Below are 24,514 nucleotides of genomic sequence, written 5' to 3' on the forward strand. Positions count from 1 at the left end.
GTTTCCTTGAAGTAAGGAGGTTCTCCTTCCACCATCTCGATGGTCACAATTCCAAAGGACCAGATGTCCACCTTGGGGCCGTAAGGAGAACTGGTGACAACTTCTGGGGCCATCCAGTGAGCAGTGCCCACCATGGAGCTGCGCTGGTCCTGCTCAGGGCTGAGCTGAGCGCTGAGGCCAAAATCAGCTGAGGACAGAAACAAACACTGTCAAAGGCAGCTGGAATGAGGAAACCAAGCACAAAGACTCCCCGCTCTCAGTCTGAGAATGCAGCAGTGAAGTCAGCTGGAAAAGTCCTCAGGGCTGTAGCCAAGGAAAGATGGAACTGAACTGGACCCTTAAAGAAACCCTCAGCATTCATGCAGTTGCTTTTACTGATTCCCTTGCAGCTTTAGATCCCAACTCCTGCCCCTCTGGGAGTGCCATTGCCAGAGCAAAGGCACCCCTGACAGCCTGCTCCTCTCCTGAGCTCTCTGCAGGGGCAGCCGCTCTCAGCTGGCAGCAGGGGCCGGGCAGTGCCCCCAGCAGCCCTTGTGGGGCTCTGGCCGTCACTGGGAAGCAGCCCCACAGCCGCACCCCGGGAGCGCCGTGCCTGGCCAGGAACACCCACCCAGCTTGACAGAGCCGTCCATGCCCAGAAGGATGTTGGAGCTCTTCAGATCTCTGTGGATCACCCGGTTCGAATGGAGGAAATCCAGGCCCTGCAGACACTGAGAGACAACAAGAAACACGAGGGTAAAAACCAATGGCCGGAATATATCACACAAGAAAGGACAGTTTAGAATTCTGCCAGCAGCGACTTTGCTGTGACAGGCCAGGAGTGCAGTGCAGACAAGCTCCAGGCAAACGGTTCAGGGCAAAGCTGAGAACAGCACATCAAATCCAAAACAGACAGAGAGTGCCACAACAGCAGAAAAGAGAGCAAGAACAGAGCAGAAGTGCAGTGCTGCTGGCAGGCCGTTCACTGCAGGGGCTCTTTCTTCTCCAGCTCATAAAAACAACAGAGAAACAAAGCCCTGAGCATGGAGCCACTCCTGCTCTCACGCCCTCTTGGGAAGGACCATCGTGTCCAAGGCATGGCAGTCACAGGCAGGATCCCTCACCTCCCGACTGACGGCTGCCATCTCTCCTTCAGCCATGCGTGTCTGTCTGACAACGTCCTGCAAAGTTCCTCCATCCATGTATTCCATCACCAGCCAGAGATCTCCATCCACAAGGAAGCTGGAAGAGGAAAGCAGTGGCATGGAGACCAATGTGCAGTGCTCAATTCCCCCATGGAAAAGCCTGGAGTGGAGGTTTGTTGCCAGGTCACTTGTCAATGAGGACAGAATCCGATGGAGAGACATTCCTGCCAGGCTGCACAGCCCTTGGGATCTGCACAGTCTAAAGGAGGAGACCCCTGTGAGAAAGGAGAGGCCTGAGATGGCAAGCAGGTGAAAAATGCAGTTTAGCAAAGGCCCAGATCAATGTGGAACCACAACACTGGCCCCCAGCTGGTTCAGCTTCTGAACTCATCAGTTCCACCCTTCCCTGCAGAACAAGGCAACACAGCTCCCAGGGTTATCCAGGGGAGGAGGCCGGGCAGCACTTGGGACAAAAGGGGTCAGAAAACCTTTCAGAAAGTCCCTTCAGAAACAGGCAAGGCCAGTGACAAATGGGCAAACGAGGCATTTCTGGAGACGAGAACCTGGTCTTCCTGGCATCTGCAGCAATGGGAAAGGGCTGGGAAGAAGAAGCCAAGGGAAATAATTTCTGCTGTGGTTTATCAGCACTTGTTGTAAGACACAGAAAACAGGGTCAACTTGAAGGAAAAACCAAACCAAAGCAACAAAAGCACACGGAGGGAGCGAACTGCCAGGCTGTTGTTTTGGGAAGATACGGCTGGGTCAGGCATTTTCAAAACAGGCTACAGACTACGGATGCCAGGAAAGGTTAAGGCAGGGCCCGGGCACGGGATAAGGCCTGAAGCACTCACCTGTCCAAAAAGCTGACAATGTTGGGGTTCTTCTTGTCCTGCAGGAGCAGGAGCTCATTCACAGCTCGTTCCCTGTTCTGCCCTCTCAGACTCATTTTCTTTATGGCCACCTGAAGGGACATTGCAGACCTTTAACTGGAGGAGTCTGTGGCAGGAGGCCGCAGCAAACACGGAGCGAGTCTTTTTGGGGCGACGGAGCCGGGCTGTGCCCAACTGCCTTGGGATGGGACACCAGAGCTCAGCAAGTGCCATTCCCACAGCCCATTGCTCTGCTCGCTGGGGGCTGCTTAGAGGACACATGGCCAGAGACATTTGGCCTTGCAAGCCCTGCAGAAATGGCCCCTCAGCTGTCAGCCTCCAAGCTCTAACCACAGTCTCTGCACCTACAGTCTTCTCAAATGGCCTCAACACTCTCATTATTGTTCAAACACACTTTGCAAGCAGGAGGTAATTCTGGTTCAGTGCAAACAAAGCAAAACAGCTGGGAACCCTTTAGCAGTTCTATGGGATTGGGTCATGATTTCAGATGCAACTGCTCTGGCTGGGATTGCACAACAAAGCAAACACACACATCCATTGCCCTGCTTGCATTCCTTTGGGCACTTCAGAAGGACCAAGTCTGTCCCAGCTGTGCTCTGCAGGCTGACACGGCTCTGCCTGCAGAGGAGCAGCCTGTGCAGGAAAGCTCTGCTGGCCCCCAAAGCTGCAGCCACAGCTCCCAGCAGAGGGGAGAGCCCTGGAGAGCTGCCAGACGTGCTGGGCGTGTTGACACTGACCTCTCCTCCAGTGGCCCTGTCGAGTCCTTTCGAAACGGTTCCGAAAGCCCTGCAGACAAAACAGCAGAGAATAAAGAAGCAGCGCTTTAGGCCTTGGCAGTCTGGGCTCTTTCCTGTCTGGGCTGGAAAGCCAGCCCAGACAGGAGATCTCTGCTGCCTGCAGCGTTCACAAACACCTGGGGGCATCGACCCTTCCAACAACAGCGCAGCAGCCACCAGCCCTCTGCCATGCAAGGTGTGCCAGAGAAAACTGAGACCCAACACCAAGGAATTGGGCTGGAGCAAATCCCAAATGTCCATGCTGCACTGCTTTAGTTCAAAACCTGAAGTGAGCAATGGGTGTCCAAAGAACTGGAAAAGAATGCATTCCATCCTTTTCCATTTCCTGCCTAAGACCTGCAAGATCCACAAGGGCCCTGCCATCAGGCAGGTGATGCATTTTCCCCCAGAGTGCATCAGCTCTGTGTCTGTTACTGAATGTATGGGCTCTACTACCTGTGCTAGAATAGAGCACTTATTACTTCAGCTCTGGTTTCTGTTTCTAAACCATTAGGTTGTTAATCCTGACCCGAGGATATTTTTTGAAACAAAATATTTGAAAGAAATCTCCTTGAGAACTGTTTTCTGACAGTCACCAGATGGTGAGTGGCTCTTTTAGGCAATCCAATTCCAGGGACAGAAGATCTTCCAGGTCCTGCTCCTTGCTGCAGGCAGGACACTGCCAGCCTCAGGGGCCTTTGACGGTGCCTTCTGAGCACAGGTATCAATTCTGATCAGGACTGAGGGACAGCAGGATGGCGCCCCAGTGTCTGGAGGTGTTTGGAGCTCTCCTGACTTCTCACTTGATCCTGCACCAGCACAACACCTGGGCCTGCTTGTGCAGAAGTAACTGCCGTGCACTTACCCTTGGCCAATCTGCTCCACTTCCAGGTATTTCTCGGCAGGCTCCGCCAGGCTCACGGTGTTCCCTGAAAGAAACCACGTGGAAGACGCTCCCTCCCAGAGTGAGACCCCGCCTTGCAGCAGAGCCAGAATGCAGCCCCCCTCCCTGGGGCCGTCAGCCCCTTGGTCTCAGCTGGGGAAGGACAAGAAATGACCCTGGCACATTCAGCTGCAGAGCAGCACTGGGTGCAGCTGATGCCGAGACACACACACAGCACCCTGCTCTGGCACACAGGAACAGAGCAGACGTACTCAGCTGCATCAGGCACCACTCCCCTCTCCCCTCTGGCTGCAGGGCTGTGCTGCTGTCAGAATGTTCAGCCCAGGATCCCACAGCCGAGGGAGGTTCAGTGTCCTCTTCCCAAGCACAGGGAGCTTCTCCATCCTTTTCCCAAAACACTGCAGGTTCGCCATCATCTCTCCAAGCCAGGGGACGTTCACTGTCCGCTTCCCATGCTGGGAGAAGTTCACCCTCCTCTTCCCAAGACACAGGATGTCCTCTGTCCTCCTCCCACGCCGGGAGATGTCCACTGTCCTTGTCCCACATCGCAGGAGCCTCGCCGTTGTGTTCCCACAGCGCGGGATATTCGCCCTCGTCTCCCAGAGCAGCGGGAAGTTCATTGTCATCTCCCGGCACTGAGGGACGTTCACCATCGTCCCCCGGAACAGCAGGAAGCTCACTGCTGCCTTCCTCCTCTTTGGCCTCCTCTTTGGAAGCAGAGGGAGCCAGAGGAGGTGCTGGTGCTGCTTTTGTGCCCTGTGGACAGACGGCAGCGTGAGGGACGGGAAGCTCTGTCTCAGTTATCACCTTATTTACCCTCAGCTGCACATCCAGCTGCACTAAGCAGAAATTGGGTTCGGAGCTGTTCAAACTAACAATGGGCTAAAGTCGACAGTGCCCCTTATTGTTGGGAATTCCATATTCCACCATGGCTAGAGCCAGCAAGCAATGCTCTGCCTGCAAAGCCAGACCTGCAGCCCTTCAAAAGCTCTTCAGCAGAAAAGGAGAAAACTCCCAGGGATCCCTTTGCTGCTGCAAGGACACTGGCAGGAACTTTCCTTCAGCCTCCCAGGCTGGCACTCGTCTGCCACATGCCGAGCTCAAAACTTGCTGCACAATTCCAGACACCAAAGGTTCCTTTCCCACTCACCGAAGGAGGAGCTGCTCGGGATCCACTCATGAGGTGCCCTGCAAGGGAAGAGGGAACATGAACCAGACGCTGTCAGGAAAACAACTGCCTGTGGTGGGAAATGCCCCGGAGCAAGGCAACCCCGAGAGAGCATTTTGCTTTCACAGCGTCCCTCCAGGAGCCACAGTCCCTTCACACAGCAAGAGAACAGCACAAAATACTGGGCTGGGTCAGCTCTTGGCTGGACAGGCAGTTCCAGGCTCTGCTGCTACAGACTCCCCGCTTGAGGGAACAGAACCCCCCAGGGCTCATTGCAAATGCTGTGCACGCCCCGCTGGCTGCAGACACCCCCTTTTCCAGCTGCAGCTGCTGCCAGGAGCTCTCCCAAAGCAATGGTGTCTTCATGGCAATTTGGTTACAAAGTCAGCTCAGGTCCAGAGGAAGAACAGCAAGCACACAGCAAGCCCACAGCCACAGCACCGAGGGAAAACCTCGACTTACGTGCCAAGTGGGTTAAAAAATACCCCGCATACGCCACAGAGTACAGCGTGCAAACTGCAGCAGCCACGTGCTGGATCATTTTGGCTGCGCTGCACACGTCTGCAGACTGTAGCCCTGCAAGCACAGAAGGACACCCGTCAGGGCTGGGCTGGCTGCTGAGAATGCCTCGGGCAGGAGGATCCTCCGGCAACGAGCAGTGCCCAGAGCCACTCTGGACACTGAGGCCTCCGTGTGCCACAGCAACGGGAACACCTCGGGGACGTGGCAGTGCTCCTGTGACATCACAGCAGCAGCTCACGCAGAAACCGCCTGCAAGGTTCTCCTGTGTCACAAAGGAGCACAAAGAACCCTCCCAGGGCACAGCCTGTTGCCCAAAGGATCCAGGAGGAGCTCTGAAAATGCAGCAAACAAGGACACCCCATAGCCCAGCCTGAACACTGAGGAGGAACAAGGACGGCACCAAAGCAGAGCAAACATGACCTATAGTCACTGACACTTCTGGCTAAAACCAGCAAGCCGTGTTCCCTCTGGGATCTTTGTTCTCGTTCTAAAAACAAGCAAGGTTCTCCACTCTAAATATAGAGAAGGCAGGAACTGGGCAGGAGGTGGGATGAGGAAGGAGGAGGAGGAGGGAGAGAGGAAAAGGAGGAGCAGGAAGAGGAGGAGCAGGAGCAGGAAAAGGAGGAGAAACAGGAGGTTCCAGTGCCCCCTGTGGCCGCAGCACCCTTGGCCCTGGGACCATTGCCCCTGCCTCATCCTGCAGGTAAGAGGGGAGGGGGAGCTTGTCCCAAATCTGTCGGGGGGTCCCTGGGGTGTGTTTGGAGCTTGCAGATTGTGGAATTGAGCCCCAAATATCGTCTGGGAGACCCACATAAACCCTGGGACAGGTGGCTTTTTTTTTTATCTGTGTATGTGTGTGTGTAGGTTTGGATCTTGCAGGGCCCCAGAGCTGAGCCCCTTGGGGGGATCTTTGGGCGTCCACGTGGCCATTGCCCAGGGCCACCAGGGGGAGGACATTGGTCCTGGGGACCCCCGGGGGAGCAGAGTAGGGGAACCCCTGAAACCCTTGGATTGGGGAGAGGAGAGAGGGGTGATCCTGGAGCTGGGGGAACCCCGGCTGGCTGGAAAGGGGGGGAGCCTGGAGAGGAGGGACCCCTGGGACCCCTGGGACCTCAAAGTAGAGCATCAAGGCAGAAGGGACCCCATGGACCCCCAAAAGCCCCTGAATCATCCCTAAGCAGGACGCCGGAGAAGGGGGAACCCCTGGAGCCATTGGACCCCCATCATCCCAGGGAAAGGAAACCTCTGGAACGCCAAAAGTGGAGAGATCAGAGATCGGGAAGTCCTGGGAGAGTTGTTTTGGGCTGAACCTTGATATAGTGGAGATTTCCATGGACACAAGACTCCTGCTGAGTTCTAGGGAGGGACTTGGGCAGGAGGAGCCTCTACTCCAAGGTGCTCCCACCTTGCTTTTCCCCAAAGCAGGATTTGTCATTCCCAGGGTGTGGCTGGATGGAGGAGGAGGAAAAGCCCTGGAGATCCTGCAGGAGGAGGGGCTGCAAACCCAGCCCAGGGAGCTGCAGGGAGGAAAGAGCTCCCGCCCTGAGCCAGGAAGGCGGCCGGAAATCCAGCCGGAGCTCGGAGCTGGTGGAGAAGCCTCATGGCAGGGAGAAGCCTCACAAGTGCTTGGAATGTGGGCAGGGCTTCAGCTGCAGCTCCACCCTGATGGAACACCAGAACACCCACACTGGGGAGAGGCCCTGTGAGTGTGGGGAGTGTGGGGAGAGCTTCAGTGGGACCTCTGACCTCACCAAGCACCACAGGATCCACACTGGGGAATGGCCCTATGAGTGCTTGGAATGTCAGAAGAGCTTCAGGTGGAATTCAGGGATCGTCACTCACCAGCACTTCCACACCAGGGAGAGGCCCTGTGAGTGCCCCGAGTGCAGGAAGAGCTTCGTGCGCTGCTCCAGCTCCATCCCCCATGGGAGGATCCACGTTGGATGATCCCCAGTGAGCCCCGTTGGGCAGAGCCCTGGTGACCCCGTTCTGGGTGATCCCAGTTGGGTGGGGGGAAGGTGTTGGAGAGATTTCTTTCCCCTCTCCTTGTCCTGGTGTGATTTGGTTGGTAATAAATTCCCTCCCTGTGCCCGGGCCGGGTCTGTTGTGCCCGTGCCGGATTTGCTGAGGGATCTCTCCCGCTCCTTGTCCCCAGGCAGGAACCCTCGGTTCCATTTTCTGTCCCTGTGCGGCTGCGGGGGGCAGGGACAGAGCGGCTCTGGGGGGTGCCTGGCATGGGGCCAGCGTCACCCCTCGCCACGGGCACCCCTGAGACCCCGCGCAGCCGGGCACACATTTCTGGGCACAGCTGAGCTCCCAGCTGCGCAGCGCCCCAAGGCTCCCCGTGCCTGGAAAAGCCCCAGCCGGGGCTGCAGCGTCCCGGAACCGCTCAGCCAATCCAAACGCAGCCAAAACGCGCTGCAGCCAATGGGAGCGCGAGGAGTTGAGGAGTCATCGGTTGTGTGGCAGAGCCTCGGCAATCGGTGCCCAAAAGTGCTCGGAGCCAATGAGAGCGCGCGGCGCTGCTGAGCCCGCGCTGCTCCGGACTGGTGCTGCCAGCGCAGCGCGGCCGCTCTGGGGCTGGTGCTCCCTGGGCGGCGCTGGCCATGGGGCGAGTGGCGGCAGCTGGGGCCGTACTGGTGGCACTGGTGGTGCTGGGAGCCCCCCCGGCTGTGGGCGCGGAGCTCTCGGGAGAGCTGGGGGGGCGGGAGGCGGTGGGACAGGGGGGAGAATGGGGAAAAGGGGGCGGTGGGAGCCCGAAATTGCAGGGGCAGGAGGAGGAGGGGACCCCGAAAGGAAGAGCGGGAGGGGCTGAGGATTGGGGGCAGGTGAGGAAGGGTCGGGAGAGGGTGGGAAAGTGGGGAAAAGGGGAGGGTAGGACCCCAAAACTGAGCGGGAGGGGGGGCTGGGAATTGTTAGAAAAGGGTGGGAAAGGGTGGGAAAGAGGAGAATGGGATCCTAAAAGTGAGTGGGGAAGAGGTTGGAGGTAGAAGGGGAGAGGATGTGGAAGGGCAAATGGGGGAAGGGTGGAAAAGAGGAAGTGGCATCTCGGGCAGGAGGGATCCATGGCGGCCCTGGGCCACCGGCGGTGTGGAGTGGGGATCCGGGGTGGATCCCGGAGCTCTGGGGGTGCTGGGGGGGCACCCCCGGACCTGTGTCCTGCACACACAGGGGTGTTCCAGTACGTGGGAAAGTCCGAGTGTCACTTCATGAACGGCACGGAGAAGGTGAGGTACCTGAGCAGGTTCATCTACAATCGGGAGCAGTACGCGATGTTCGACTGCGACGTGGGGCACTTTTTGGGCTTCACCCCCTATGGGGAGACAGCAGCCAGGTATTGGAACAGCGACCCAGACGTTACGGAGCAAAAAAGGGCTGCGGCGGACTGGCTGTGCCGGTACAACCACGAGTATCTCAGCCCGTTCCTCACGGAGCGCCGAGGTGAGCGCGGGGCAGAGCGTGTCCCCTCGGGCCCTGCCCTGGCAATGACCCTGGAGCCCCTCAAATCTTCCCTGGAATCGGCCCAGAGCCCTCAGCCCTCCTTGTGCCCATCCCCGAGACCTTGTGTCGCTGCCACTGACCCCCGTGGCTCTCCCAGTCCATCCCAGTCTCTCCCAGCGCCTCCCGGCTGTCCATCTCAGCCTAGCGTGGTGCTGCCGCCTCTCAGCCAATCAGAGCGCGTGTCTCTGATGACTCATCAGTTGCCAGGCAGACCCGCAGCGCCGAGTGACCCGCACTGGACTCGGCCTCCCAGTGCCGCGCACTTCGTTCCCAGTTCCTCCCAGTGCCGCCCCAGTCCTTCCCAGTCCATTCCCAGTTCATTCCCAGTTCACTCCTAGACCTCCATCCTCCCTCCCAGTGCCCCCCATCCCCTCCCATCTCTCTGAGTGCCACCCCAGTCCTTCCCAGTCCATTCCCAGTCCCTCCCAAGGCCACCCCATCCCTCCCCTCTCTCTCCCAGTTCCCCCCAGCTGATCCCAGTCTGTCCCCGCTCTCTCCCAGTGCCCCCCAGCGTGTCCATCTCGCTGGTGCCCTCGAGCTCCCAGCCGGGGCTGCTCCGTGATGGATTTCTAGCCTGCCCACACCCAGCTGAGGTGGTTCCAGGGCCAGCAGGAGCTCTCTGTGGTGGCCACCGACATGGTCCCCAACAAGGACTGGACCTACCAGCTCCTGGTGCTGCTGGAAACACCCCCCTGGCGCGAGCTCACCTGCAGCTGCCAAGTGGAGCACGTCAGACTGGAGCACCCCCTGAACCGGCACTGGGGCATGGGGGAGGAATTGGGGGCGCTGCCAGAGCCACTGGGATGTGCTGGGAGCAACTGGGAGGGAGTTGGAGACAGCCTGGTTTCAGCTGGGAGAGGGGCTTGGAGGTGTGGAAGGGCTGAGAAGTGGTTTCAAGGATGCTGGGGAGGGTGGGATGAGGTTCTGGGGGTCCTGGTGGACACTGGGAGGGAGTTTGGAGGTGCTGGCTGTGACTGGGAAGGATTGGAGTGAGTCTAGAGGAGCTGGAAGGAGATTGGGGATGGAAAAGCAGAGGTTGGGATGAGGTTGGTTGTGCTGGGAAGAGACATGGAGGGGTCAGGGTGAGTCCTGGTGAGGCTGGGAAGGGACTGGGACAGGGTTTGTGGGTCCTGGGGCGGTGCGAGGCAACTGGAAGGGGGCTGTGGGATCCTGAGAAGGATGGCTGAGGCTTTGGTGGGTCCTGGGGAGGCCGGGAAGGGATCGGGGGAAGGTTTCAGGGGGTTCTGGGTGGGATGGGGGTGACTGGGAAGGTACTTGGAGGTGCTTGGGGTGTCTCTGAGAGGTTTTGGGGGGTCCTTACCCCTGCAGACCCCCCAGAGATGCCACTGGATGCCGCCCGCAGCAAGATGCTGTCAGGGATCAGGGGCTCCGAGTTGGGCTTCGTCTTCCTGGCGCTGGGGCTCAGCTTCTAGGAGCGTGTGTGCTCCTTCCCCAGGGCCACCAGCCCGGTGTCACCCCCTTTTCTCTGCACACAGAGCTCCTGAGCCGCCGCCGGCCGCAGCCCCTCCCCGTGGTCTCGGGCCCGGCCGCGACACCCCGCTCCGTCCCCACGCTGATTTTGGGGGGGGTCGTGTGTCCCCCCAACCCTGCTGTCACTCTGCCCCTGCCCGCCTGCTCCCAGTCTTCCCAGTAAAGCTTCCCAGTTAAACCCAGTCCAGGTTATGGGGGGCAGTGGGGAGGGACTTGGGGGGACCCCACTCGGGGGCCGGGACTGGGCAGGGAGGGTGGGGTCCAGGTGGGGAACACTGGGTGCTGCGGGTCTGCCCGGCAACTGGTGAGTCATCAGCCCCGCTCGGTCTGATTGGCTGACTCTTGTCCATCGCGTTCTCTCATTGGCTGAGGAGAGGCCCGGGACTGGAGAGAAGCAACGGCAGAGATCCCGCCCCGAGCACCGGCACGGGGACAACAGACCCAGCCTGGGCACACGGAGGGAATTTATTACCAACCAAACACAGCAGCACAAGCAGAAGGGAAAGAAATCCCTCCAACACCTTCCCCCCACCCAACGGGGATCACCCACAACAGGGCTTATCCACGATGGAGAGACGGGGACAGCCGAGTTTAGACCAGAAGCCAATTTCATTGAGGGTACCAGGTGTTTATACAGGGTTTTACTTGTGTGGTGCTCAGATAGGGCTCGATGTTTGCTAACAATTTCCCATTGGTTACACATTCTTCATGACATCATGGCACCTGGGAACATTATCTTATCACAAAGTCTCACAACAGGTTGCTTGGTCACTTCTTGCCCAGGGAGACTTAAACTGTGTCTGTGTCTCCCACAGTTTCTGCTCAGTCAGGCCTCAGATATCGGCCCCTTTATCAGCTCCATTGTTTTCCTCTCTGTTTTATTCCCCATTCCGGGGCACCAGGGCTCTGCCCAACGGGGGTCACTGGGGATCATCCAGCCCGGATCCTCCCATGGGGGATGGAGCTGGAGAAGACCATGAAGCTCTTCCCTCACACCAAGCTCTTCCCCCACTCGGGGCACCCCCAGGGCTTCCTTTAGTGGTGCCTCCGTTGGTGTTGGGTCAAGTTTGAGCTCCTGGAGAAGCTCTTCCCACACTCCCCACACTCGTAGGGCCTCTCCCCGCTGTGGATGCGCCGGTGCCTGGTGAGGTGGGAGTTTCACCTGAAGCCCTTCCCGCAGTCAGGGCAGCGGAAGGGCCTCTCATCTGTGTGAATCCGCTCATGTAGGAGGAGATCGGAGCTGGTGTGAAACCTCTTCCCACACTGGGGACACTCGTAGGGCCTCTCCCCAGTGTGGATGCGCTGGTGTCTTCTCAGGTCTGAGCTCCGTCCAAAGCTCTTCCCACATTCCAAGCAGGTGTAGGGCCGTTCTCCAGTGTGGATCCTCTGGTGCCGGATCAGATCAGAGCTGTCCCTGAAACCCTTCCCACACTCCCCACACTTGTAGGGCTGTTCCACAGAGTGGATCCTGTGGTGCCGGATCAGGTTGGAGCTCTGTCTGAAGCTCTTCCCACACTCCCCACACTCGTAGGGCCATTCCCCAGTGTGGATCCTCTGGTGCTGGATCAGGCTGGAGCTTCGGCTGAAACCCTGCCCACATTCCAAGCACTTTTGAGGCTTCTCCCTGCCATGAGGCTTCTCCAGAAGCTCCGAGCTCCGGCTGGATCTCCAGCCGCCTTCCGGGCTCAGGGGGGCTCTTTCCTCCCCACAGCTCCCTGGGCTGGGTTTGTAGCCCCTCTTTCTGCAGGATCTCCGTGGCTTTTCCTGCTCCTTCATCCAGCCACGCTACGGGAATGACAAATCCTGGTTTGGGGAAAAAACAAGAGGAGAGCACCTTGGACTGGAGGTTCCTACTTGTCCAAGTTTATCTCAAGAAGTCATTGCGAATCTTGTGTCAGTAAGAACCTCCAAAACACCAAGATTCAGCCCACAAATCCTGTAATCTTCAAGACACAGATGAAAACCTCCCCAAACATCACAAGTCAGCAAAAACCTCCTCCAAAAGATAAAGATTCAGCTGCCACATAAAACCAAAGCACCAACATTTAGCCCAAGAAAGCTCAGAAACACCAAGATTCACCCCGTGAAAAGCATGGATCCCCCTCCACAGTCACCTGCTGCATGTTGGGGGAGCAGCGCTCCTGGGGCTTGGGGGAGGCTGCAGACACAGGGAGGGGTGGAACCTTGTGCTGCTTCCTGTTTCTGCTCCTCCTCCTGTGACTCTGCTCTTCCTCACACTCCTCTTCCTCCTGCTATTCCTCCTTCTCCTGCACAATCCCACCTTCTCCTGCCACGTCCATCGTTTGACCATTTTGTTCCTCAACCCTGCTTCTCCTTCCCTTCTCCTCCTGCCCCCAGGTCCAGCACCCACTGCCGGCTCCCTCTTCCCCCCAGACCCACAGCATCCCAGCGCAGGGGCAGGGATGGAGCTGGGGCAGGTCGGGCTGGGGCAGCGCTGGGCTCTCGGCCGCTTCCGCCCGCACTCGGTCCCCACTGCAGCCGCTCCCGCCAGGACAGCGCGGGGGGGCCCGGCCTTGGCGCTGCCCCACTCCCACCTCCCCAAATTCCCCTCGCGGGGGCGATGGGGCCGAGGGGGGGGCGCAGGTGGGCTCCAGGTGGGGAACGCTGGGAGCTGCGAGTCTGCCTGGCAACTGGTGAGTCATCAGCGCCGTGCGCTCTGATTGGCTGAGCTCTGCCTGAGGGCTGGGGCTGCAGCAAAGAGGGGACACCCTGCTCCAGGGGGGATGTCCCGAAAACGGGGGACCCCCATGAAAGGAACAAGAGGAAAGTGTCTTTACAAACAGATGCTGTGAATCTCCTCAGAGATACGGCCAGGGACCTGTGCATAAGGAAGTGACAGGAGAAGCCATCGGTTTCAGGAAATGTTATCAATTGATGACACAGACTGCTGCTCAGCCAAGGTCCTGCTCAATTCATGAACTTCCCGAAGAACAACAAAGACTTAACAGAGCCATGAATATCGTCTGCTATACAATAGTGGGGTGCATATGAAGGGGGTATGTAGCAGGTGGATTGGGAAGTCTGCACCTCTCAAGTACTTCAGCCAATGAGGAAAGGGAGAGGGAGATGTGGCCAGGAGAACTGGGATGAAAAGGAGGCTGTGTCCTCCAACAACTGCAGAGATCCCATGGGGAATGTCCCACGGCCTCTCCCATTTCTAGGAATGAAATTACTTTTACAGGACAGAAACCTCTGCTGATGTCAATTTTCCCGCACACCCTGGGGCTCATCCGGAATTCCTTCCACCGTCCAGGGCGGCGGGCAGGGAGTGCAGCTGAAGGTGCCTCACCCACTTTGGGTGATCGGCTCCCTTGGCTGGCGGTGGCACTGGTGATCGATTGGGGACCCGGGAGTGACCAGGAGACAGGCGAGGGACACATCAGGGGGGTCTGTGAAGAGTCAGCAGGGAGAGAACACTGAAAATCTCAGCAGTGACTGCACTGGGATCTTCGGGGAGTGAACATGGCAGGGAACCCAGGGAGGAGAGAAAAGGGAAAGCCAGGGAGGGGTCCTGGCCAAAGGGATGATGATCCCAAAATGTCTCTGAAGGGTCCCTTGGGAGAATGTTGAGGTAGTTTGCACATTTCCCCAGAGGTAATTAAGGACATGGACACCCAGGGGAGCAATAAGGGAAGTGGAGAAGGGATTTGGACAACAGGGGATGGATGGTGTTGGTGTGCTGGGAAGGGATCGGGTGAAGGGCAGTGTGCAGCAATGTGGTGAAGGCAAGAAGCAGCAGGAGGAATCTATGTGGTAAGAAAAAGGATGATGGAAAAGAGGAAGAAGAGAAAAATACAGAGGTCTAGGATGTTTTTCAGCAGGGTCCTATTCTCAAAATTTGCCAGCTGATACTTTGAATTCCCAGTTCCCAGGAGAGGAAAAGAAGGAGGTCAGGATGTCAGGGGGTTTCTCTGTGGTGGGCAGCGGCAGCACCGGGCGCAGAGGTGCGGGACCGGGAGCACGGGCTGGGGGCCTGTGGGGAGCTGCGGGGTCGGGTCGGGGCTGTGGGGCAGCCGGGGCTCAGCGCCGGGCGCTGCCTGACCCCACCAGCCCCGGGCAGGGCCGGCAGTGGCCCCCGGCCCCCAGGAGCCAGCGGGACGCCCCGGCCGCTGCCCGGCCCCGTGGAGCTGCCGGCCCTGCCCGCCGGGGGGGCCGCCTTTGGACACTGCGGCAGGACAGGGACCGGCTCTGGGATACGGGCTGGGGAGGGGACCCTGAGCACAAGGAGGAAAACAAAGACACATCTGGGAAATGCAGATTGTGCATGGAAGGATCAGGGTTTTCTATTAAGCATTTGCTTTGGGTCGCTGGAGAAAGGAAAGATTTTGCACAAAGCTCAGCAGCTCTCAGAGGATGAGCACCCACAGGCAGTGAGCACGGCTGCAGGAGTGGCAGAAGAAGGCCCTGGAGCACTTGGGCACAAAGGCACAGCAGCTGAATGCAAGAAGGGATGAGCAAAAGGCCAAGCTGAAGGCAAAGGCCATGGCACAGCTCCTACAGCCCCTCAGGGATCAACCCCAGGGCCCAAGGGGGCCCCAGCACCCAGGGGACGGGGTCGGCCACAAGCACCTGGCAGAGGCATTGCCCTCCTGGCCAGGGGAGAGCCCACCCAAACAACCCCTGGGAAGGAGTCAGGGCTGTAAACCAAGATGCCATGGGTACGGCTTTTGCCGTTGGCTTTGGCAAGAAGAGGAGCCAGACCCAGGGCAGATATTCAATTCTCTCCCTCTCAATTGATCTTGGGAATTCCTTACCCTGGTAATTCTCCACCCAGTGCAGGGTGGGGATAAGGGATGTACATTTAAAGCAGTCTGTGGCCAGAGTCCTGTCTCCTGTGAAATCTCTCCCACAGGAAGCTGGGCTGGCACAGAGCCTGCCTTGGCACTTTGCTGTTCCCAACATCCAAGCAGGACATCGGGCCCTGCCTAAGGAGGCCAAAGCAGCACCACTGGTGGCCAAGTGGCGTGGCCCATGCCAAGTGTCCCTGAGGCCAGAAACAGCCCCCAGCACAGCTGAGCACGGGGGGACCCCTCAGCCTGGGCTCCAGGGCTCTGAAGCCCCGGAGATTTGCACTTCCCGCCTGCAGCAGGAGCATGGGAGGCCCCCACGGAGCCTGCACTGAAGGCAGCGCAGCAGCAGCCAGGGCTCCACAGCGGGGCAAGCCCCTGGGCCTGCCCACACATCCTCTGCTCAAATCCTCTGCCTGGGCACCCTCCTTTGGCATCTCCAGCCACCGGGGCCAATCCTTGCTGCCACTGCTGCAGCTTCAGTGCTTTCTGGGCCTGCACTGCCACAGCTGCTGGCGAAGACAACGGCACAATTCCACTCTGGGTCTCAGCCACACTCACACACTGCACTGCCTGGGATTGCACTGATGGAAAATACACCAGGTCACAGACTTGAACATTTCTAACATTTTATTTCTCTACTCAGCCTTGGTTTGCCTTGGCCTCGGGGAAGGAAATGGTAAAGGTTTTTTTTAAGGGATGTTCCACCACTCAGTGGAGATGAGTTTAACATCTCAACACTCTGGGAATGGCCCAAAAGATTCCCACAAAGATAACACCCAGCAGCAAACAGCAACCAACACCTACCCCAGACACTGCCCCCGGCAGAGCTGGAGACACCTGCTCTGGAAAAGGCTGAGAAGGAAATCCAGCAGTTCTGACCTAATGAACAGCGGAAGCCAAGAAATCCGGGTCCAATAGGAACCCAAATACTAAAAACTGCACAACTTGAAACTACAGAACATTAAACCAATGGATTTAGATTGGTTCAGACTGTATCAAGTTTGGAAACAATCCAGTCAAACCCACGTGCCATGGAACGATTTTCTCTGCACACCTGGGCTATGTGGGGATGGAATGATTTATGTAGCACATCCTGGCCAGAATCAAGGAATGCCTTGACTCGAACTCTAAACATATTGGTGGAGTTTTTCTTTTTCCTGCAGTTTCAGTGCAAAATTTATAGCAGAAGAGTATTTTTTGTAATAATCCTATTTCTATATTGTCGGTTAGGTTTGGGTCAGGGATGAGAGAATGAGTTTTTACTCTGAGGATGAGTAGAAAAAACTTAATTGCCTTGGAATTTTTTTGGTGTATGGTTGTGCGAGAGATACCAAAATTTTGGTCTGGGTTTTTTGATGTTCACCTTCAGGCTGCATTTTCCAAAACTACAAGAGATTTAAAGGTGACCATTTAACTCATAAACAGAAAATAGACGATTTGAAAGAAAAAATTAAAAAAGCAGCAGGTATTGGGGGGGAGCACACGTGAGACTGCTGAAGGCTGCTCAGGAAGAGAAGCTGCATTCCAGGCAGCCAGCAGAGGAGCTTTAGAAATGCAAATTAACACTGCTGGGGCAAAGTGGGGACAATGGACCTGGCTCTTCTTGCCTGGGGCAGGAATTGGGCTGATTCCCTCTGCCCCTCACCCCAAGCTCTGCCTGCCTGCACAGATGGAATCTGCACAGCTGAAGGCAGAGCCCATGGTGAGGATCTCTGACTCTGCAACAGAAATGGGTGAAGCTGCAAAGGGAAACAGCAAATGGAGAATGTTGTGAAAACTTCACTAAAATAAGGGGGGATCATCCCTGTGCCCACTCCAACATGTGCTGGCACTGTCTATGCTATACAGGGAGTATCAGAGCACTGGGGGTTTTGCTATAACAAGTTCAGGGAAATCAGTTGGAATTCAAGTATTTGATGATGTAATTAGACAAAAGCTGTCAATTGATGCAGCCCCGGCTGGAGGGAGTGCCCAAAAATGGGGAAAAGATGAAGGGCCACCAGAACAAATCCTACAACACCATGGACCAGCCCCTGGGAACCTGAACCAATTCATATCAGGAGACACAGAACCCATTTATTATTTCAATGGCATCATTAGATTACAAGCTGTCCTCGAAATAAGAACCAACCAGACACCTCCAGCTCCTGATCTTCCTGCCGACCCATCCACTGAAATGAGGAACACAACATTTCACCAGGGGATGGGATCAGATTATCTGTCAGCAGAAAAAACAGGAGTTTGTGGAAAACTAAATGACTCCAACTGCTGTTGGCAAAGAGATGACAAAGGAAAAGCAGTGAAAAAAGATAACACAGGAAATAGGAGAGCAGTTTATGTATTGGTCCAAACATGGAAAGGACGGGAATGGGACACAGTTTCATGGCTCCCTGGCACACCATGGGTTAAACGAATGCTGCTTCTCCTCTTCTGTGCTACAGCAACTCTCATCTTTTTACCATGCTCCACACCTTGGGAGTGCAGCTCATCCAGCAGCTGAGCCAGGGGATGCAGGTGGCAGCCAGGCCTCCTGATCCAGAAACGGCTACAAAAGGACAGGGAATGAGGGCAGCGAGAATAATCCCAAAACCAAAGAGGACCCGGGAAGAACAAAACAGAGTCAATGAGTGAATCTGCCTGGAGATAGGGCCAGCGACTTGGAGATGAGGAAATAACGGGAGAAACCATCAGTTCCAATAAATGTTACAAATGGACCCAGACAGCTGCTCAAAGTCCCGCTAAACTCCTCAACTTCCCGAAGAACAAAGACCAAACAGAGCCATGAATATCGGCTGTCATCCACAAGGAGGGGTGCATATGAACGAGGACAGGCAGCAGGCGGATCGGGAAGTCTGAACCTTCCAAGTCCCTCAGCCAGTGGGCAAAGGCAGAGGGAGATGCGGCCGGGAAAATGAGCATCCAAAGGAGGCAGCGTGCTACAACAAGGGCAGAGAGCGCATGGCAAATGCCCCACGGCCTCTCCCTCTGCTCAGCAATCGAGTCACTTTGACAGGACTCCTCGGTCTCCTCTGGCCACAGAAACCTCCGGCGACGGGAATTTCCCCGCACGGGCCCGGCCACGGGGCAGCCACCTCTGTCCCAGCCACAGCAACCGGGACGAGCCAGCGCTGCTCCGGCAGCGGCTCCTGCCCAGGCAGCGGCGGGAAGGAGACCGCGGGCAGCCGCTCCCGCAGCGCCCTCAGCCCAGGGCCGGCACGGGCCGGACACGGCACCGCCAAGCCGCCGGAGCCCCCTGCCGCCCCCTCCGCCCGCAGCGAGCCCCGAGCCCCCGCAGAACCCGGCGCGGCTCCCACCTGCGCCGGGGCCGCCTCCGAGCTCCGCCAATGCCGCCTCCCCGCGCTCCGGCCGCTGCCGCCGCTCCCGGGCCCGCACAGACGCTCCGCCAATGGCGCCGCTGCCGAGCCAGGGCCGCCCTCAGGCCGCCAGCGGGGCCGTGCTTCGCCCCGCTCTCACCAATCAGCGCGCCAGAACCGCGACTGACGGCAGCAGCGGCCAATGGCAGCGAGGGGCGGGCTCTGCACACGGCACAGCCTCGCCCCGCGCTCTCAGGGCCCCCCGGGCTGTGGGAGGGCAAAGCCGGAGATGAGGAACAGCCCTGGAACGGGCCCGGGCCCGGGCCGGCATCCATCTGCAGCACCAACAAACTGCTCCGCACCTCCCGACACGGCTTTCCCGGCCCTGCGCCTTCGCCTTCGCTGGCTCCGGCTCTGCGGGAAGCCCAGCAGCCCCACTTCTCCTGCCCCCTAATTCGGAGCATCAGCGCATCGCTTTGATTTCCCCCAAAAAGGGAAAACCGCCCCAAAGCCCTGTGGGGGAGTGGGGGAGGGGAGAGATTTCTGGCACAAAACTCCAAAAGCTCCGAGCAGGACAATGAGAAGTCAATGAAGAGCCTTGAATGCAGCTTTCCCCACGCCTCCCTCCTTCCAGCTGCACCTCCTCCCCCGGCAGTGCAGGAGACAGGGAATGGGGCCGTGCTCAGTTCATCCCCCGTGGCTTCTCCCTCTGCCCAGGGACAGGAGTCGTTCCCCTGCTGCAGCCTGCGGTCTCTCCCACCGGAGACTTCTCCAGGAACTTCTCCAACCGGAGTCCATCCCCTGGGGCACAGCCCCCCTCCAAGTGCTGCAGCGGGAAAAACGCCAGTCACTTGTTTTTACAACTTTTTAAAGTTTAATGATAGTGAAATGGTTATAAAAATAGTAATACAATTAGAGTAACAAAAATTCAGAGTTCGTGTAATTACAGGACAATAAAAAACAAAGAATTACGGACGTCTGGATGCTCTTGGGCACTTAAGCAAGGACAAGCATGTTTTGTGAATAAAGGAATAACTCTTATGATCCATTCACTGTTGCATATTCATACATACTTCATGGTTATGCATACATTCTATTTAAAATAAGAAACTCTCTCTGGAATATGTCAACTCCTTCTTTTAATCCCGACGGCATCTTCCAGTCTGAGCAAGGCCTGAAGAAATTACCTTCTTCTGATAAGAAACCCATAAATTCCTCTTCTCTGGAAGATTTGGGTGTTCTGTGACTCTTATCTTGAAGCCAGTATCTCATTATTTTTAAAAAAACCACATACACAGTTTCTACTTTAACTACTAATGCTTCATTTTAACTACAAAACTACATTTACCATTCTATCAAAACGTTAATACAGCACTCCTAATCAATATAATTCATAGAGTATTCAATTTAATATTTGCGAAAAGCCAATCATAAAATATGCATTTTTCACAGAGGACATCCCGAGGCTGCTGCAGGGACAGTGATGTCACCGCTGTGACGTCATCGGGGATGGTGACATCATCAGGGACATCGCTGCTGTCACTTGTCCCCTCTCCCCTCCCCACATGGGATTTGAGACAAATTTGGGGGATTTTCTGGGAAGTTTCATTGAAATTGTCCCAGATGCTGATGGGAATTCCTGGGTGACGTCACTGGGGACACTTGGGGACACTCTGAGGATGCTCTGGGGACACTCATGGAGGCGGGAGCGGGTCAGGGGGTGAATGACCCCCTCGGTGCCTTGCAGCAGAGGCAGCTTTCTGCTGTGGCTGCAGCAGAGCCGGGTTATGAATGACAATGGAATAATTGGCTTCTGCATTTCTGCATTGGCTTCTGTGCGTTGCTATTGATCACAAGGACTTTGCTCTGGTACTTGATATTGATATTGATTATTGATGATTCCTTGTAGCTGCTCGCTGGTACAATAAAATCGATCCGTTTATGTGTGCACCGTGTAACCAATTTAATGCTAGAGTAACAAATAGATATTCTCTCCTAGGCCTTCAAATATTAAAAATAGATGAATATGAAATAGATCAATAACAAATATTGATATAGAGACTATGCAATGTTAAAATGCTTCTGTGTGGCTGACTCGGGTGTAAAACAATTCCATTGTTTCTCCCATCTGCGGACCAGCCTCACCAGGTGATAACAGTGACACAAACCTGAGAAGCGTTTATGAATTTATCAGGGGCTCTGAAACAACAGGATGGAACCAGGAGAAGAAATCAAATGTATTGACTTAATCTGCAGAATGTCCTGCAGACAAGTCAGAGGTGAGAACCAAACAAGAGTTCCTGGAACATCCAAAGCTCCCGGGAGTGTTTGAATAATGTCAAAACTCAGGGATGTGTTTGTAGCCCTGCAGTGGAACCGGATCCGGAGAACGAAGGGTTAAGTTAAGGGCGGGTTCTTTGGCCGAGCGCCAAAACCCTTTTTTATCCCTTATCAAACTTTTACAAATCTCCAAGAGTGAACTTTGTTTTTCACACCCGGCTGGGGTTTGGGGGGCCCGGGGGGGTCCCCAGGCAGCCCCCGCTGCTGAGCACTGACCCCCCCTCCCCGGGCACCGGGACTCCCCAAAAACCGCACCCGCACCCCCTTCAGTGACCCCGACCCCCCCTCGAGCACCGACCCCCCCGAGCACCGGGCCCGGACCCCCCTTTGTGCCCCCCACCCATCACGGGGGTTCCGCCCCCTCCCCTTTGAGCCCCCGGAGCCGTGGGACCCCCGGGAGCAGCGCCGGGACCGGGGGCGCCCAGGGATGTGAGCAATGGATTTGTCAGTGTGAAAAATGCAGATTGAATGATCGGCTCTTGGCAAATATTAACTTGGATACTCTGTGTGCTGTGTTGCACAGTTATTTTGTAGAACTGTATTAATCCTTTTGAAGTAGTGTGGGAAATGCAGTTTTCGGTTATGACATAATGTCAAAATAGAAACTATGCGATGTAAGATATTTTTTGTAAAGAGCTCACGGAATGGGTAGGATAATTAAGAAATTCTTCGCAGGGAGATAACAGCAAGAGTTACTGCCTCCTTCTGGGAAAAGACAAACATTCTTACACCTCTCCTCTGTCTGTAATGAGCCACCGGGATTGAGGGGAAAAAGCTGACAAAAAGCAGAGAACACCCTTTGTTTGAAAAGAATTTATGCATAGTGGGTGAGATATTTGAATGTGCAACAGGCTATTGCTTTTAAGGGTTAACCCTTTGTTAGCCAGGCATGTTTTTGTGGCTTAGTGCCCAAACCCACCCGGACGTCTGTAAATCTTTGCTTTTTATTGTCCTTTATTGTCCTAACTCTGATTGTCCAAATTGTCATTGCTCTCACTTTTATTCCTATTTTATTACTGGTTTATTACTATTAAGCTTTTAAATTTTTAAAACAAGTGATTGGCGTTTTTCACAGTCAAGGATTCCCAAAACTTGGCAGAAAGCTCACACAGCCTTGGACTTGTCTGTGCCAACTCTGAGATTTTATTGTGCCAGCGAGCAGCTGCAAGGAATTATCGATAATCAATATCAGTATTGAGCAGCAGAGCAAAATGCTCGTGGTCAATAGGAACCGGCAAAAGCCAACAGAGAAATGCAAAAGCCAACAGAGAAATGCAAAAGCATTCTGATTGTGCTCAGAATGTCCCCAAGTGTCCCCAGTGATGTCACTCCAGGAATTCCCATCAGCATTTGGGACTTGCTGCTTGATGCTTCCCATCAGCATCTGGGAAATTTCGGTGAAAATTCCCAGAAAATTCCCCAAATGTGTCTCAAAGCATGCGCAGGGAGGGGACAAGTGACAGCAGCGATGTCCCCGATGATGTCATCACTCCGATGACATCACTGCGGTGACATCACTGTCCCTGCAGCAGCCTCGGGATGTCCGCGATGGCTTTTTGGCTCCGCTCAGCCACTGTGCGGCCACTGGGGCCACCGGGGGGCTTCACGAGGAGCCTGCAGATGTCCCCAAGTATCCCCAGCAGGTGACGCGTGGCCAGGCGGGCACTGGCCTCCCACAGCCGCTCGGCCATGGCCGCCTTGGCCACCAAGTCCCTGAGGACATCGGGGGACGCCTCATTTGTTCCCTGCAGGATGGCCTCGATGGCCTCGAGCCGGCGACACATCCCCCAGACGAAACACCTGGCTCTTTTCCACGCGGCCAGCAAGTGCTCCAGGGGCCCCAGGGCCACCTCCGAGCGCTGTCCCCTTCCGGTAGCCGCCTCCTCCTCGCTGGTGGCCGCAGGCACCCGGACCCCAGGGGCGGCCCCTGCCGAGGCCACCTCCTCCCTGTCCGTCAGTCGCGGTTCTGGCGCGCTGATGGGTGAGAGCGGGGCGAAGCACGGCCCCGCTGGCGGCCTGAGGGCGGCCCTGGCTCGGCAGCGGCGCCATTGGCGGAGCGTCTGTGCGGGCCCGGGAGCGGCGGCAGCGGCCGGAGCGCGGGGAGGCGGCATTGGCGGAGCTCGGAGGCGGCCCCGGCGCAGGTGGGAGCCGCGCCGGGTTCTGCGGGGGCTCGGGGCTCGCTGCGGGCGGAGGGGGCGGCAGGGGGCTCCGGCGGCTTGGCGGTGCCGTGTCCGGCCCGTGCCGGCCCTGGGCTGAGGGCGCTGCGGGAGCGGCTGCCCGCGGTCTCCTTCCCGCCGCTGCCTGGGCAGGAGCCGCTGCCGGAGCAGCGCTGGCTCGTCCCGGTTGCTGTGGCTGGGACAGAGGTGGCTGCCCCATGGCCGGGACCGTGCGGGGAAATTCCCGTCGCCGGAGGTTTCTGTGGCCAGAGGAGACCGAGGAGTCCTGTCAAAGTGACTCGATTGCTGAGCAGAGGGAGAGGCCGTGGGGCATTTGCCATGCGCTCTCTGCCCTTGTTGTAGCACGCTGCCTCCTTTGGATGCTCATTTTCCCGGCCGCATCTCCCTCTGCCTTTGCCCACTGGCTGAGAGACTTGGAAGGTTCAGACTTCCCGATCCGCCTGGGCACAGGGATGATCCCCCCTTATTTTAGTGAAGTTTTCACAGCATTCCCCATTTGCTGTTTCCCTTTGCAGCTTCACCCATTTCTGTTGCAGAGTCAGAGATCCTCACCATGGGCTCTGCCTTCAGCTGTGCAGATTCCATCTGTGCAGGCAGGCAGAGCTTGGGGTGAGGGGCAGAGGGAATCAGCCCAATTCCTGCCCCAGGCAAGAAGAGCCAGGTCCATTGTCCCCACTTTGCCCCAGCAGTGTTAATTTGCATTTCTAAAGCTCCTCTGCTGGCTGCCTGGAATGCAGCTTCTCTTCCAGAGCAGCCTTCAGCAGCCTCATGTGTGGACCCCCACCACAACCTGCTGCTTTATTTATTTTTTCCTTCAAATCGTCTATTTTCTGTTTATGAGTTAAATGGTCACCTGTAAATCTCTTCTCGTTTTCCAAAATGCAGCCTAAAGGTGAACGTCGAAAAACCCAGACCAAAATTTTGGTATCTCTCACACTAAAATACACAAATAAATTCCAAGGCAATTAAGTTTTTTCTACTTCTCCTCAGAGTAGAAACTCATTCTCACATCCCTGGCCGAAACCTAACCGGCAATATAGAAGTAGGATTATTACCAAAAATACTCTTCTGCTATAAACTTTGCACTGAAAGTGCAAGAAAAAAAAAAAAACCAAAACTCCACCAATGTGTTTAGTGTTAGAGTCAAGGCATTCCTTGATTCTGGCCAGGATCTGCAACAGAAATCATTCCATCCCCACATAGCCCGGGTGTGCAGAGAAAATCGTTCCATGACACGTGGGTTTAACTGGATTTTTCCCTGACTTGATACAGTCTGAACCAATCTAAATCCATTGGTTTAATGTTCTACAGTTTCAAGTTGTGGAGTTTTTAGTATTTGGGTTCCTATTGGACCCGGATTTCTTGGCTTCTGCTGTTCATCAGGTCGGAAGTGCTGGATTTCCTTCTCAGCCTTTTCCAGAGCAGGTGTCTCCAGCTCTGCCGGGGGCAGTGTCTGGGGTAGGTGTTGGTTGCTGTTTGCTGCTGGGCGTTATCTT

General features: G+C 56.2%; 1 protein-coding gene and 1 pseudogene across 1 annotated transcript; one reads left to right on the forward strand and one right to left on the reverse strand.

Moving 5' to 3' along the window:
• Positions 1-24,514, reverse strand: part of LOC137464098 (uncharacterized) — a 1,364,046-nt pseudogene that overhangs the window by 127,585 nt on the left and 1,211,947 nt on the right.
• Positions 7,991-10,318, forward strand: LOC137464075 (class II histocompatibility antigen, B-L beta chain-like). The gene is given in 5 exon segments (XM_068175388.1): positions 7,991-8,072; positions 8,553-8,825; positions 9,387-9,435; positions 9,437-9,648; positions 10,224-10,318. Coding segments are annotated over 5 exon segments (711 nt in total).

This window comes from Anomalospiza imberbis, chromosome 36 (genome assembly GCF_031753505.1).
Source record: "Anomalospiza imberbis isolate Cuckoo-Finch-1a 21T00152 chromosome 36, ASM3175350v1, whole genome shotgun sequence".
Classification (NCBI taxonomy): Eukaryota; Metazoa; Chordata; class Aves; order Passeriformes; family Viduidae; genus Anomalospiza; species Anomalospiza imberbis.